The sequence below is a fragment of the Panthera leo genome, chromosome D4 (assembly GCF_018350215.1).
Source record: "Panthera leo isolate Ple1 chromosome D4, P.leo_Ple1_pat1.1, whole genome shotgun sequence".
Classification (NCBI taxonomy): domain Eukaryota; kingdom Metazoa; phylum Chordata; class Mammalia; order Carnivora; family Felidae; genus Panthera; species Panthera leo.
Genome location: NC_056691.1, coordinates 73,903,842 through 73,919,753, shown reverse-complemented (window position 1 = coordinate 73,919,753; position 15,912 = coordinate 73,903,842). Strand labels below are relative to the sequence as shown.

General features: G+C 58.1%; 1 protein-coding gene across 2 annotated transcripts; it reads left to right on the top strand.

Moving 5' to 3' along the window:
- Positions 1-452: 452 nt before the first annotated feature.
- KIF12 (kinesin family member 12) lies at positions 453-7,656 on the top strand. Of its 2 annotated transcripts, XM_042913009.1 has the most exons (19): positions 453-481; positions 552-617; positions 719-797; positions 994-1,121; positions 1,212-1,287; positions 1,656-1,790; positions 1,958-2,093; positions 2,920-3,011; positions 3,191-3,338; positions 4,083-4,201; positions 4,289-4,393; positions 4,980-5,082; positions 5,163-5,253; positions 5,463-5,549; positions 5,929-6,019; positions 6,091-6,195; positions 6,779-6,879; positions 6,971-7,089; positions 7,405-7,656. In XM_042913009.1, the coding sequence occupies exons 1-19, from the start codon at positions 453-455 to the stop codon at positions 7,542-7,544; spliced, it is 1,950 nt and encodes a 649-aa protein (XP_042768943.1). In that variant the 3' UTR covers positions 7,545-7,656. The 2 variants fall into 2 exon arrangements, with proteins under 2 accessions (XP_042768943.1, XP_042768942.1); XM_042913008.1 differs by lacking the exons at positions 453-481; positions 552-617; positions 719-797 and having other exon boundaries at positions 1,046-1,121; positions 5,929-6,195; positions 6,779-7,089; positions 7,417-7,656.
- Positions 7,657-15,912: the final 8,256 nt, after the last annotated feature.

Here is a 15,912-nt window from a genome sequence, read left to right as displayed (position 1 = left end):
GCGGGCAAGGCAGAGGACAAAGCTGGAGGAGGCGTAGGTGGACAGGAGGAAGGACCTGGCCCATGCTCTGCCAGGCTTGCTGTATGGCCTTGGTTGAGCCGCTCCCATCCCTGTCTCCCTAGCCCCATCTGTGTACCCAGGAGGCTGGCCTGGGTGGTCGCTCCTGATAGGAATGGACAAGAGCAAGGGACCCTCAGACTCCAGAACCCCCTAGCTAGGGGTCCCCTTGCTGGAGAGGGACTTTTTCCACCACAGGTAGGGGTGGGTAAATCTTTAACTAGTTAGCCCTGGGCAGGCCCAAGCCTTTCCGGATGGCTGGATGCCTGAGAAGGGGAAAGAGGGTGGGGGGTGTAAGGCGTGTATAGCCAGTCCCAGTGTGGTGGAAAAGGGAGGGTAGCGGGAGAGAAAGGAACGAGACTCGGGCGGAGCTAACTCCGGGTGCGAAGCTGGCCATGGAGGAACGCGGGTCTCCCGACGACGGGTAAGGAGAGATTCTGGGAGGTAAGAGGAGCCGCTGGGCTCAGGGATGGTAACTCACGTTGCGGCCACAGGGACCCCGCGCGGAGCCTGGAGCAGTGGCCAGAGGGGCCAGAAACGCCCATCCAGGTGGTACTCAGGTAGGTATAGGTTGGTTGGGCGGGAGCGAGGAGCGAGGGCGATTGAGGACGGGGCCGATGGCGTCAACGGGATGGACCTCTGCCTTCCCACCGGACCCCAGAGTGCGTCCCATGAGCGCGGCGGAGCTGCGTCGAGGGGAACAGAGCGCGCTGCACTGCTCGGGGACCCGGACTCTGCAAGTGAGGAATCCCTCCCACCCACTGACCCCCAAACCCCCCCCCCGGCCACCCCCCGTCAGAAACCTACCTGGAGACCCCTCGGTCCCTTCCGGGGCAGCTCGGTCCCAGGCCCCAGCCTCTGCCCACCCCCACCCCGCCCGCCCCCGAGCCCCGCCCTCCCTGGCTCCGCCCCCAGAGTGCCCCGCCCCCTCCCCAGGTGAGCCCCCCCGGCGGCGGCCCCGACGTGGCGTTCCGCTTCGGCGCCGTGCTGGACGGGGCGCGCACGCAGGAGGACGTGTTCCGGGCGTGCGGCGTGCGGCGTCTGGGCGAGCTGGCGCTGCGCGGGTGAGTGAGGCCCCGGCACGGCCCCCCGCCCCCCCACCCCCACCCCTGCGGGCCGCCTCCGGGGTCCAGCCGCGCCTCTGCCGCCCGCAGCTTCTCCTGCACTGTCTTCACCTTCGGCCAGACCGGCTCCGGGAAGACCTACACCCTGACCGGGCCTCCTCCGCAGGTGGGCCGAGCGCAGATGGAGCCCCGGAGGGTCGGGGATGGGGTCTCTCAGTCCGCGCGGACTTCCAGGGGGAAGGGCCTTCGTGCGGCCCAGCCCCCTTTATTTGCAGACAAGGAAACCGAGGACCGGAGAGGTAGAAGGCGCTTGCCGGATGCGGAGCTACTTTTGTCCTCCTTACTTAGTAGCTCTCAGTTTTCTTCATCTGTAGACGGAGGTGAATCGTTCTGATTCGATATTCTACGGGAACTTAGTTCCTGGCGCAGAGTAGGGCCGTCCTCCACAAAGGGTAGTTATGACTGGTTTTGCGTGGGTGTGCCGGGGTGATCGTGACCCACGACCCGTGACCCACGAGCTGTTTCTGCTCCCAGGGCGAGGGGGTGCCCGTACCCCCCAACCTAGCCGGCATCATGCAGAGGACCTTCGCTTGGCTGTTAGACCGGGTGCGGCACCTGGGAGCCCCTGTCACCCTCCGCGCCTCCTATTTGGAGATCTACAATGAGCAGGTGGGGGACTGAGATTGAATAGACAGCCCTCCAGGTAAAAGAAGTATTTCTCTCCAAGGAGCTGGGGTCAAGGGACAGAAGAGGCTGGGGGGCTGCGTCGGTAAGGTCTGGGGGTTGATGGAGCACGGGCGCAGGGCCCCTTCCCTCACCAGCCACCCTCCTCTCAGGTTCGAGACCTACTGAGCCTGGGAGCTCCCCGGCCTCTCCCTGTTCGCTGGAACAAGACCCAGGGCTTCTATGTGGAGCAGCTGCGAGTGGTGGAGTTCGGGAGTCTGGGGGCCCTGATGGAACTGATGCAAATGGGTGTGTGCTGCTTCAGGGGCGCTTTGGGGTGTGGGGGCGCCCGTTCCTCAGCTGTTCGCTGATGGTGCACTCGGAGCCCCTGGCCGGAGCTGTGGGCTGAGATGACCCTAGTGGGGGAAAAGGGTCAGCAGACCACAGTTCAGACACAGCCGGGGGATGTACCCCGGCCCCACCCCCGGCCTGGAGATTCTGCTGTCCGACTGCTGTTCGAACTCTTAGAATCCTGATGATGGGGTCGTGATTGGGTAGAGCGGAGTCCGGGTCATGGTCTCCTCTCCAGCCCGGAGTCTCTGCCTCTGTCAAGCCCCATTTTTGCCCCTTGAAGAGGTCTCCCCACCTCAAGGCTCTCCCCTTCCAATCTCTTCCCCTCCACACAGCAAACCACATCCCTCTGCCCCTTCGGACCTCCAGACCCTTCCAGCTTGTTGAAGGTAAAGGTCATACCTCTTAGGCTAGCCTGCGGTGCCCTTCTGTTCCAGCCTCGTTCATTTATTCATCAAATATTTATTGAGCACCTACCCTGTGGCAGGCTGCGGGGACACCGGGACTCTGGGTTCTGGCCCCAGAGTTGTACCATGCCTGGTAGCTGATCTTTCTGCCTGAGTTTCTCTCCCTCCCTCCACACAGCAACAGAAGAGATGTGAACCTGATGAACGTTCTTCCCCTCAGTTCTCTCCATCTTTCTTTCACCTGTCCGTGCTGGAGGCAGGCCTCTGTGCCTTTGCATGGGCTGGCCCCTCTCCCAGGATGCCCTCGCTGCTTTTTCTTTATTGGTGACCACCTGCTCCTCCTACCAGGTCCAGCTCCTGCTGTTTTCCCCCTCTAGGTCTTAGCCGTCGACGGAGCTCAGCTCACAGCCTGAACCAGGCCTCCAGCCGAAGCCATGCCCTGCTCACGCTCTACATCAGCCGCCAAACCGTGAGTGTCCCCACTGGGGGAAGGAGCTGGCCCAGGACCACCCGGCAGGGGTCTGCCTCCGGGTGTATAAACCAACCGGGGCGTGTGCAGGAGGTAATAGTGGAAACCCTTGGCTTTGTGACTCCGATGGGGACAGCCCCTCCCAAGTCCCCATCGACCCTGATCCTCCTACCCCACAGATGCCTCCAGTGGACCCTGGGGAGCCCCCCGTTGGTGGGAAGCTGTGCTTTGTAGACCTGGCTGGCAGTGAGAAGGTGGCGGCCACGGGATCCCGTGGGGAGCTGATGCTTGAGGCAAACAGCATCAATCGCAGCCTGCTGGCCCTGGGTGAGGCCTGGGGCCAGCTGGACTGACTTCCTGAGTCCCTCCTCTGATCCGGACCCAGATCCGTCCACAGTGGGGGAAGCCAGGGGAGGCGTAGGACGGGAGGCGTAGGGGAGGCGTAGGACGGGAGAGTCAGGAGCTGTGACCCAGGAGCCACACGCCTCCTCCTGGCCTCAGCTTGCTATTGACTGGAACCTTCCCTCTTAGCACTTTATTCATGAGTCTATAAATCCTGAGGGTCTGTAAAGGCACATTTTAATTGGGGAGGTAGAAACACTCAGGTGCAGAGTATGAGCCCTCAGACATCCAGCCTGTCCCATGTGCAGTTGAGAAGACTGAGGCCCAGTGAGGGGAAGGGAACTGACCTTCCCACCCCCGCCCCAGGTCACGGGGCCTTGGGAGCCTTCAGGGCTGGGACGCCAGCCTTCCTCTGTGGCATGTGTGGGGAGATTTTCAGGAACTCTTCTTCATTCAGCCCACTTGTCAGATATTCCCTGAGCCCCTACCGAGTGCCAGGCCTGTTGGTCAGGTTCTTTGGTGGCACTGGGGATCAGGGGCGGACAGGGTCATCGTGCCCTCAGGAGCCCCAGTCTGGTAGCAGAGGCCAGTCTGACTGAGTGACAAGATCTTGGGAAGGAGAGATTTTCAAGTCACACAGGCCTGGGCGGAGATGCCAGCTCTGCGTGAAGCAGCTGGGTGGCCTTGGGCAACGGGTGTAACCTTGCTAGCCTTGTTGTCCCCTCCCAGGTCACTGCATCTCCCTGTTACTGGACCCACAGCGGAAGCAGAGCCACATCCCCTTCCGGGACAGCAAGCTCACCAAGCTGCTGGCGGACTCGCTGGGGGGACACGGGGTCACCCTCATGGTATCCGAGAAGGACTGGCAGGGAGGGATGGCTCCTGAGGGGGAGGGTCCCCGAGAGGAAGGAACGCTCAGCCGCAGCCCTCCCCAGGTGGCCTGCGTGTCCCCTTCAGTCCAGTGCCTTCCCGAAACTCTCAGCACCCTGCGATATGCAAGCCGAGCTCAGCGGGTCACCACTCGGCCACAGGCCCCCAAGGTGAATGGAGGGAGACCCGGCAGAGGTGTGGGTCAGGGAGATGGTTGGGGATCAGGCAGTAACGGGAGCCTGAGTCGGTGTCGTGGGAAGTCTGGGATGAGTCACAGTTGGGATTAGAGTCAGAGTCCTGATGATGGGGTCATGATTGGGTGGGGTGGGGTCAGGGGTCATGGTCAGGATTAGGGCATGTCTAGGGGTGTGGTCTGATTTGGAATATGATTCAGGGTATAGCCAGGATCCCAGTTGGTACTGTGATTAAGTCTGAGTTGACTTGGGGTCTGACGTAGTGTCTTGTTTGGGGTCAGAATCTGGGCCAAGGCCTGGACAGAACTGAGTTTAAGGTTAGATTTGGAGCAGGCTGCAGCTCAGAGCAGGCCCTCCAGGCACAGGGCTAAGGCTTCCTGGTACTTTGACACCATTAGGGCAGGGTGCCTCCTCCAGGTGGATGTCGCCTTGTGCCAGGATGCAAGGCTGGCACGTGAAGCATGGGCTAGATCTCAGGCTCTGCTCACCACCCCCGGAAGCGCTTGTACAGTGCACAACTTGTACAGCCGTAAACAGCAGCTCTGGGCCTCTTTCTGGGCAGTCACCTATGGCAAAGCAACCCCAGCATTTGGAGATGGAGATACTGCAGCTCCAGGAGGAGAACCGCTGCCTGCGGTCCCAACTGGGCCAAGTACACCCCAAGGGTATGAGCTCCCCAGGGGCAGGGGTGGGGTGTGGCTGGGGCTCCCATGGATCCAGCCACCATGCCCTTCCCCCCCGACAGCCTCAGGGCTCAGTGGGGCCCGGGTGGCCTGGGCCCAGCGGAACCTCTATGGGATGCTGCAGGAGTTCATGCTGGAGAATGAGAGGCTCCGGTAGGCTCCCCCTCAGCCAGGGGGACTCTGTGCCCCGCCCCTCACTTCTGTGCTGCTTCCACCAAGCTGCCCCCCTCCCCGGGTCCTTGGCTACCCTCTGTCCCCGCTTGTCTCCTGGGGTTTGTACTCCACTGCAAAGAGAAGGGCTGACCCGTCCCCCTACTGGTATCTCTGCCTCCTGTCACCTTCCTGGGGCCTGCTCTTCCCAGGAAAGAAAAGAGCCAGCTGCAGAGTAGCCGGGACCAGGCCCGGGATGAGCAGCGGGTCCTGGCCCAGCAGGTGCACGAGCTGGAGCGGTGAGCACGGCTGCCAGCCTGGAGGCAGGCCTCGGGACACAGGGCAGGTGGGAGGAGGTGGCTCCGTGAAGCGGTCAAGAGTCTGCCCTCTGGGTCTGGACCACCTGGGTTCAGAGTCCGGCTCTGCCGCTTACTAGCTGTGAGACCTTGGGTGACTTGTTTTACTTCTCCCTGCCTGGCCTTCTTCCTGTTCTACGAAATGGGGGTGATAGAGGTCCTACTTGGTAGGGTTGTCTTAAAGTTTGGATTGAACGAGTTCATACGTAAAGCACTGAGAACGGTGCCTGGCACGGCTGAGTGTTGGCTAAAAGGGGGACTCGGGGACCAGCCTCGTGGTTGGTTTTCAGACCGCAGGCATAGACCCCACCGTCCTTTCCAGGCGCCTCCTCTGTGCCTGCTCCCTTCACCTGCCAAACCCCGGCCCAGCCCCACCGTGTCCCTGTGTGATGGCACCAGCTCGCCCCTGCCACGTGAGTCTCTGGCCGGCCTGGGGGGGTGAGGAGCAAGAATGTCACAAAGCCTCTGACGTGCCCTGTTGCAGGCCCTGCCGCCCCTCTGCTCCTGCCCCTGCTGTCACCTGTGCCCCTTGTGCCGAGCACCGTTGGCCCACTGGGCCTGCCCACACAGGGGGCTCCAGCTGCCGCAGGTAGGAAAGGCCAAGGCGGGGGAGGGAAGGCTGGGAGAGCTGGAGACTGTGATCCGGGGGGTCCGTGGCCTGGGAGGCTCCGAGGTCCAGGGTCCCCGGCTGGATTGTTTGGGTGAGGGGCTGGCTTTGGGCTCCCACCCAGGGTTCAGAAAGTCTGTTTGCTTTGCCCGCCCCCACCCCCCATCCTGCCTTCTTACAGGAACTCACTGTCCCGCTCGCTTATTCATTCACTCACACGTTACTCATTTCTGTGTTCACTTACTCATGCGTTCACTCATTCAGTACCTGTCCCCTAAGCTCCTAGCTTCGTGCCAGCCTGTGTTCTGGGCACCAAAGATTCAGACATGACATGGGATTCGAACAGACATGGTTCCTGCCCGCAGGGAGTTCCTCATCCCCAGAGAGGACATTACAAGGCCTGCCCACTGCCTGCAGAGAAAGTGACCAAGACCAAGATGCCCACCTGACAGTCTTGGTGTCCCGTGGGGCATGTGTGGCAGGGATGGTGGCGCCATGATGGCACCAGGAAGGTGGAGCACATAGAGGCAGGGTCGCCCAGTGTGGGCTCTGGTCTTTCCTGCAGGTGTTTGGCCCTAAGACCCCAGGTGGCCTGGCTCTGTCTGCCCAGCCCCCACCCTGGGCACCCCCATGCAATCCTGACTCTGCCGAGTTCCCGAGAGAGAGGTGGGCCCAGCCCTTGGGCACTGGGATGGGGGAGGAGGAGGCCTGGGGAGTCGAAGGCTCACCTCCCACCGCCCAACCCACCCCGGGCTAGGAGTCATAGCGACTGGACTAGGACCCGAGTCCTGGCGGAGATGTTGATGCAAGAGGAGGTGGTGCCCTCTGCACCGCCCCTGCCCATGGGGCCTCCAGACGCGTCACCAGTGCTGAGAGGTGAAGGAGAGAGAGAGGGCGGGGCCCCTAGCGTTTTTGGTGGTCTTGGGCCAGAACTCACCCTGTCCAGACCTCAGTCTCCCCCCCTTCTGGAACAGGGTGTGTACTGCGAGGCGATCCGTAAGATCCTTGCAGTTTCCAAACTGTTCTCTTCCGAGGGCCACCTGGTTGTCCACACGTGTGCAGGAGCCCGTGGTGTTGGTCGAGGGGGAGGGGGACCGCCTGAGGCTTCCTCAAAGGGTGTTAGGGCACTGAGGGGTCTGGGTGGGGCGGGCCCGGGGGAGCACAGGCCTCGGGTCTCACTGTGCTCCTTAGGCGGGGCTGCAGTTCCAAACCTGGCCCGGAGACTGGAGGCCCTCAGAGACCAGATTGGCAGCTCCCTGCGACGCGGCCGGAGCCAGCCACCCCCCAGCGAGGGTACACGGAGCCCCAGCCGAGTCCTCCCTCCCTGCTGAGGGCAGAACACACCCCAGAGACCCCCGTGTGACCCTGGTCTGGGCTCTGCGCTCCTGGGTTTCAACCTCCCCATCTGTGAAATGGGAACAACGGCTGCCGCTTCCCTCTGCGACTGAGAGGGCAGGGGAGAGTTCCTCAGGGCTGCGGGTGGGGGCTGTGGGGCAGTTTGGGGGAGCAAGGGGAGGGTGCCACCCCAGACTGTGAGAAATGTGACTGGATCTTGGAGAAACCAGGCTGCAGGTGGTGAAATAGATGAATAAAGAGAGGTGTCCGCTCCAAGACTGGTCGGTCATGTCTCCGGGTGGCCAGGCACTTCTGCGTGGGGGAGTCACAGAGAGGAGGGGTTCTCAAGGGAATCTGAGGAGGAGGCAAGGACTCGTGGCAGAGGGGTGTGCCCCCTCTGATCAGGAATATTCCAGGTTCCCATCCCCTTCATATACAAGTTTTAATTGAGCCGCTACTACATGCTGCTGGGCAGATGTAGGGAAATCGGATGGTGAGTGTCTCCACGAAGGAGACCTGAGGGACACTGGTTCAGGCTCACTCGGCTGTGTATGTGCCGGTGCTGGAGGGATCCTGAGGTCTGAGTTCTGATGCCACAGACTTGCTGAGACCTTGGGCAGACCCTGAACCCTCCTTGGATCGCTTTCTGGTGTTCAGCCAGTTAGATGGGTCGTGAAGCTCCTTGTCTGTTGAGTTCAAGTGCAGGTTAGGAGGTGAAGGATATCAGGATTCCTGGCATAAGTACTCAGTAGGATGCAAAGGGGCTCCAGTTAGGGGAAATCCATTTTATAGTTAGGGAAACTGAGACCCACAGGGCTCGTTCCTTCCTTTGTTTGTTCGTTCGTTCATTCATTCATTCATTCAGCACTACTGGCCTCAAGGCAATTCAAGGTGGTGAACAGGACTGACAAGGGATAAGCCGGCTTTGCCCAGGAAGCTCACAGGGGCCAGATGAAAGGCAGGACGTGTGACTGGGCATTAGGGGTGTTCCACAGTGGAGACTTAGTGGAAGGCCAGCATTCACGGAGGCAGAGTCCAGGATGGGGGGTAATAACCAGATGCCACAGACCCACCGGGCTCCGCAGGGCGGGCCGTGGTTAGGTTCACGCATAGAACCACACACGTTCAAATCTCGCCTCCAAACTTAACCACGAGTAATCCTGGGCAAATGACTTCACTGCCCTGAGCCCGAGTTGTCTTATCAGCAGAATGAACACGAGAATAGGACCTCCTCACTGGACGGTCCTGGGGATTAAGTCCCCTGAGAGATGGCAAGAGTAACAGCACAAGGCTTTGCCTGTTGCAGAGCACTTAGCCAAAAGCAACTTTCAGCCACTATGGTCATTTGATGAGATGGACACCCTGGGTTTGGAAAAAAATTCGTTCAACAAATACCTACCAAGAACCCACTTTGGGCCAGCCTTGAACAAAGCATAAGAATCCTTACCTTCATAGAACACAGGAAACAAGAAAATGGGCAAAAATGCGTGGGAACTCGGTGATCAGTACCATGGAGCACAATATAGCCGGGAGGGCCCTCTACCAGACTGGGTACCGTTCTAAAAAGGGGGATTAGGAAGGGGCTCGTGCAGGGAACATTCATGCAGAGACCTGAAGGAGGGCGGGAAGGTGAACCTGGTTAATGCCATGAAGTCACTTTTCTCTAGGTAGTTTTGGTGCCACCTCGGCCCCGGGTGGCTCGGCAGGTTTGAGCCCGGGGTTCCTCCCCTCCCCAGAGCCCTTATCTCACTCACTGTATCATCAGGGCCTGCTTGCTGGGAGGCCTTCAGGCCCAGGCGGGGAAGGCCCCTGGCACTGAGCATGAGAACCTTCCTCAGCTGCTTTGGGAGGGTGGACACGGACCACCCAGGGGGACCCTGGCTGTTGCTGGTTCATTCATGTTCGGATGATTCCTCCTCCTGCTGGAGCCAGCCACGGTTTTCCAGGCTCCCAGTCCAGCAACCCCCGCACTTCACTTTCCCAGAAATAGACTCAAGGGAACCAGTGTCCAGCACCCCCATCGAATAGGCCACGTATCCGTCTCCCGGTCAATATCCTCACTCTAGAACTACCACTTGTCCAGAATCCCGAAACCCGGGAGGAATTTCAGAGGACCCCAGTGACATATCCAGACACTTCATGTCCAGGGGTCCTTACTGAGAGCTTGAGGACTCCAGAGGGCACCTCTGGAACCCTGAAAGCTATAGGCCTTCCTCAGGATGCTAGAATTTGGGGGCGGTTCTCTGGCTCCATGAAATAGGGTAGTCATTGTCCAGAAGCTTAGAAGGTCTCTGGTACATCAGAATTGAGAGACGCTCTTGGAAACCCTGAAGCACTGTAGGAATTTTCCAGAATCCCAGATCCTTAAATGACCCCTTGGAAATTTTAAAATTTTGTGTAGAAATTGGGAGGGATTCTCTGGACTCATTGGCTTGGGGTGGAGATGTTCAGCAGAGCTGGCAAACCTAGAGATCAATCTAGATGTCTGGAGCCCTGGTTGAATTCTCCAGGTCCTTGGGGACCCCACCTGTCAGCCAGTGTGGGAACAGGAGCATGGCTGGAGGCATCACCGGAGGACAGGCTTTAGGAAGGACATGTCTGTGGGTCCTTGTGTTTCAAAGGCCGTGAGATCTCCTCTGGGCGATCCACCCCAAGATAGACCCCGAAAGGTGCAGAAGGCCTGAGAGAGTGTGAACGGCTTCTCACTCCTGTCTCTGTCTGCTTTGGCCACACCAGCCTCCCATCACCTCCCAGATGCGTCCTGCCTTGTCTCAGGGTCTTTCTTCCCTTTGTCTAATGACACATTTTCCCCATTCAGTTTGGTAACAGCACGTTGATGTCGGCCCCTGTGAGGAGGGATATTTTGTGTTCCCTTAGGTGACTTTTTCCATCGTCCTCTCCTTGTTGAGCTTCCAGAGATTCCTCTTCTTTTGTTTTAATGGTGGGGCAGAGCTGTGCAGGCGGCGGCGGTCTGGCTATGAGACGAAGAGTGGCAGCCACTGGGAGTTGTAGACAGGCCATGAGCTGGCTCAAGACCAGGACGGGAGTCAGGAGACGGGTTTGCAAGCCTGCTGTGCAGCAGACCTACTGTGTGAGCCACACGAGCCCCGCCCTGGCCACCGCTGGCATCTGTACTGGCGGGCCAGCAAGAAGGACCTTTGCAGGTTGGCCAGCAGTGTTGTCCTCGGGAGCCTTCATTCAGCCCGGGGCTCTGATCACACGGTCTCTCACTGGTCACCTTTACTAGGTCCTGCTTCAAGGTCGGGCCTGCTTTACCGGTGGCCAGGGTGGAGGTCCGGGCGGTCTCTAGGCTCCTGAGCATTGGGCAAACCCACCCCCTCTCTCCACTCCAGTCTGCCCAACTCGCAGCTGTGAGAACCTGGGCAAGGTGGGTGACCTCTCTGGACCTCAGTCTCCTCCTCTGTAAAGTGGGGATAAGATTGATTTATCCAGTGAGAAGTTAATGAGTGCTCATAGAGGAAATGATACGAGGACTAAACGAATCCATATAAACTGGGACAGAGCTCGGCACATGGTCAGTGCTATGTAAATGCTAATGATTATTACCATTATTATTAATAGTGGGTGCTCTCGGCACAAACATGCATCGTTCCTGTACTTGCAGGAGAGGAATTGTGTCAATATCTGCTCTCTGGTTATTTCAGACTCGTGAACTTGTTGATATTCGTTCTCCTGCCACCTTCTTACAAGGTGACCGATTCTTCTCACGTGGATTCTTGTAGGGAGAGGGTGGCCATTCAGGACCGTTGCCCAGTGCCAGAGCCGGGGAGGAGTCCTTGTTGCCCCTTCCCGGGGGGAATTGAGAGAGATTCATTTGTCTTCATTGAGTAAGGGCCAGAGGGACTTTCCAGAGTTCAGCTTGCCTCGAGGTTTCGGAAGAGAGCTATTTTAGTCCATCTGAGGACATTGGGTGACATCAGCTCAGTCAGCCAGGAGTCAGGGCAGGTCCCTGGAGGTCCTGCTTTAATGGACAGATAAGACCAGCCTCCAAAGAGCAGGAAAATGCCTGTGTCCTCTTTCTGGACACGGGCAGGTCTTTGGAAGTTCACTCCTTTGGGAAAACCCCTTCTTCAGTGGGCAGACAGTGGGCCACAAACTGTCCCCTGGACCTCAAGGACACTCAGCTCCAAAGTGTCTCACTTTGCGAGCCACTTCTCCAGGCTAAGCCCACCTCCTGCACAAACGGGAAGCTAGGCTGACAACATCCGAGGGCTCCCTTCCCTCCGCTCTCTTCATGGAGCAAGAGCACCACATGTCCCCTATTATTTAATCTCCCACACCCCATGAGCTCTGATCAACCCCATTTAACGGAGGGAAAAACTCAGGTCCAGAAAGGTGAAGTCACTTAGGACCGAGCAGGGAGGAAGGGGGCGCAGCCGTGACCGGAACCCAGGTCTGTCTGGGAGCACAGTTCACCTGCTTGACCACCACTCTGCTAAACGAAGCTTGGGAGTCCTCCCGGCCATGATACACAGACTAATTCAAAATCGGGGACACAAGGAAGAGCCACCACAGAGCAAAGGCTCTTTGCTTTTTGGATGGTGTCTCCCAGTCACTCATTGACCATTATTTAAGGACTTGGAGTAGTGATTCCAATTTTCCAGGCTCCCTCAGCAGCCTTCTACTTGGGTGGTCCTTCCTGGGGTCTGACGTACATTCTCCTTCACAGTTTTAAGTGAGTCCCTCGGCATGTGTTCACTGAGCACCTGCTAAGTGGCCAGCATACTGGTAAGCCCCAGGGAGGAAGAGACGGGTCAGGTCTTGGTGTGGCAGGCACGGAGCATGCTCTTGGCTGGAGAAGGGAGAAGCAGGCTCGCGTGGGCCTGACTCCTGCAGTGAGGAGTCCAGTGAAGGGAGATGACCCCACCCCTCTGCTCCAAGGGTCTGAAAGAGCATGGCCCAAGGTCCTATTTATCAGGGGACAGGGTCTGGGAGGCCCTGAGAGTGATGTAGGTGTCAGGGAGACAGATCTGCGTTTGAATCGCTACTCGTTGGCTGGGTGACCTTTGACACCTGTTTACTTGAGCTGTTAGCCTCAGTTTCCCTATCTGTAAAACAGCAACCATTGTCGTAAAATGATGGAACCTGAATAGGATTCAGTAAGATGTGCTCGTGAGGCGCTCAGCATGGGGCCTGCTACCTCCATAGGAATGTAATCAGCCTTTATGGTCTAGAGCAGTGGTACCCAGGCTGGTTCACTGGGAGAATCTTTCAGGAACCGGTTTCTAAAAGGGCCCCACCTAAGCATCCAGCTCTATTAGCTAGGCTGGGATGGGCAAGGTAGAAGCTGAATGCTTTACACTCCCCAGGGGGGGTTAAGCGGCCTTGGGGCAAGGCAGGCGGGTTCTGGAGCTAGTTCTGCAACTTCTGTGGGCCTTTGCTCTAGGCCTCTGGCTCCTGGTCTCTATGGAGCACACCAGGGTGGTCTTTCCGGAAGTTCTCTGCTGCCCTCTAGTGGACACGGGGCACTCGTGCCTTCCAGCAGTGTAATTCCTGCCACGTAATTCACTAACGCTGTGCTAAGTGCCTGTGATGACACGGGTCCCTCCAGTGCGTACACTTGGGGAGCAGGAAGGACTTTCACAAATGTCCCTCACTGAGCTCTTATTTCAGCTGTGTCAAGCGAGGTATTATCTCCATTTACAGGTCTAGATGAAGAAGGTGGGGCTGAGGAAGGAAAGGACTGCCCCACGGTCACCCAAGCAAGTCACAAGGGCTGGGACTCGTCTGTAGGTGGCCCAGCTCTGTGGTGGGGAGGAAATAACAAAGCCTAGAAATGGGTGAGCAGTGAGAACATCCCTTCTCCCGATGGCAGGTTCTGGGGTCCCGGGTGCTGCCCACCTCCAACTTCACCATGAGTGGACAGGTTACACTCTGAGTCCAGGGGAACTGGATAGAGTCAGGTATCTGGGAAAAGGTCTGGGGCTGGATACCTCCTCGTGCGGAAGGAAGGTCACCCTGCCATCCCCTTCCCCCGTTAGCAGAAGAAGGCCCAAACCTTGACCACGCCCTCTGGTCTGAGTCCCAGCCGGTGTCTCTGATGTCCCTGTTGGTCCAGTCACCGGGTCCTTTCTTCTTCCTGGAAAAGCTTGTAGGGAGTTGCTTTCTGGGCCTCCCCCGATTCCAAATCTGACCGGCCATTCCCTTCTGAAAACCTGCCGGCACTCCCCACACGCTCCAGACTGACAAGCAGACCCCTCGGCCAGGCGTCACAGTCCTGCCTGCTGGGCCTCGGCCCCCTCCCCGGCCTCACTCTCCCCACTTGTCTCTCCCCCCAAGCTCCAGCCCCGTGGTTTTGATGGTTGTGTTTTGCTTTCCAAACGCATCTCTGTTTCTCTCCATTGGCCTCCTCTCTGGCTGTCGTCATCCCTCTTTCCGGAACACCGTCTTCCCTCCTTGGGCCCCTGCGTGCTTTTGTCTGGCGAACCCCTCTCTGGGTTAGACTCCCCTCCCCTGGCCGCTGCTCCCCGATCCCTGCAGGGACCATCTGTCTCCCCATCCTTTCCTCCCTCCCCCCCGCCCCCATGGGGAGTGAGCACAGGGAGGTCTGTCATATGCTGCATCATACCCCCAGCGCCAGGCACAGAGTGCGGACCTGGTGAATGAAGGAGTAAATGAGTAAGTGATGGAGGAAAGCCTGGGCACTAGAGTCAGGCCCATGTGGCCCCCAGCTCAGCCGTAAGCTGGGTGACCTTGAACGAGTCCCACTCCTTCCCTGAGCCCCAATGTGTTCATCTGAAAATGACCTTCCATTCCTGCTGCAGGGGGCACATCTGAGGCGCTGAGGCCTCCTACGTGGGTAGGTCCTCCCCCTGGTTCCGGAGGTGGCCAATTCCTGTGCACTCTTGGGCTCTGGGGCCCCAGGAGGGCAGGGGCCCCAGAGCCTCCACCCTCCTACCCTGATGGCCAGAGGCGGAAGAGGGGTCAGCACCCCCAGACCACTGCCGACCTTGCATCCTGTGGCCCAGGGTTAATTTTTAAAAAGCAGCTCAAAGTCCAGATGGGCTCTGGAAGAGTTTGCTCTCTCTATTTGCTCTGGTTAATAATCTCAAGAGGGTAAACATCCCCAGAGGCAGGCGGAGAGATCGACATCCAGGCCTCCGTCCTCCCCCAGGAGAGGCCGTGTGGCTGAATGAACAGTCCCCTCCAAAAGAGACCAGGATTTTGTGTGCCCCAGCCTTTCCGGGGGGCCTGGAGGGTCGACAACCCTGATGCAGACCTGCTGGGAAGGTCAGATGAGCCGTGATGGTGCTGTGGGCAACCTTCAGGGGAGGGCTCTAGTCCTATCGAGTCACTGTTATTTTTTCATTTTATACCAGCTTGGTTTCTCCAAAAAGACACCTGGAGCCCATCACGCATACAGGGCAGTTTACAGAGCACTTTCACACACTGCCTCGCTTGACCTCTTGGCAGACAGAACAGGGACTGTTATCTTCAGTTTACAGATGAGGAAAGTGGGCTTCAGAGAGGGAAAGTCATGCACAAAGCAGAAAAGAAGCTTTGGGTTCTGGAAGCTCAGGGCTTCCGGTTCCCAGTTCTCTGCCTCTGAAGTCAGACTGCCTTCTTACCACCACCGCTAGCCAAACCATAAAAGACCGAGAAACTTTGTGAACAAGCGGGAAGGTAATTGTCCCAGAAATCTAACCTGAGACGGTTGCTGTGACTAAACTTGTAATGTGGCTTTGAGCTCCCTGGCAGCCAAAGCAAAAAGGAAATGCCATCAGTAGCCAAGCTGTCAGTGATGGAGCAAAGGAAACACACTCGCTTAGGAGGGGAGACATACTTGTTCCCGATCCTGGTCAAAGAAGAGGTAGTGGGTGGCTCTTACAGAGGGACACGACATACCATTTGTCAGTGCTACTGTGCGGGGAAGAATTCCCGGATTCTCACACAAGTGTGGGTCTTGCTTTTGGAACCCCCTGTCTGTAGGGGCCATGCCCAGCTGCAGCAGGGGGCCTAGGGTGAGTGTGGAATGTTCTATGCCAAGAACAGGGAGGACGTGAGGACAGCAGCTCTGACTGCTGGGAAAGAGATCTTCAAGGAGAGGACCTAGAGTATCACTGGCAAGAGTCTGAGCTTTGGAGACAAACAGACTCGGGTTCTTTAATACTCTCATTTAAATTGTTTCATGAACCCTATATGGTTTCCTAAGGCTGCCGTGAACAAAGTACCACAACTGGGTGGCTTAAAACAACAGGAGTGTAATCTCTCACAGGTCTGGAAGTTCGAAGTCTGACACCTGATTGTCAGCGGGGCCACATTCTTCCTGAAGGTTCAAGAAAAGAATCCTTGCTTGCCTCTCCCTAGCTTCACACGGCCGTCTTCCCTGCGGGTCCCTCTGTG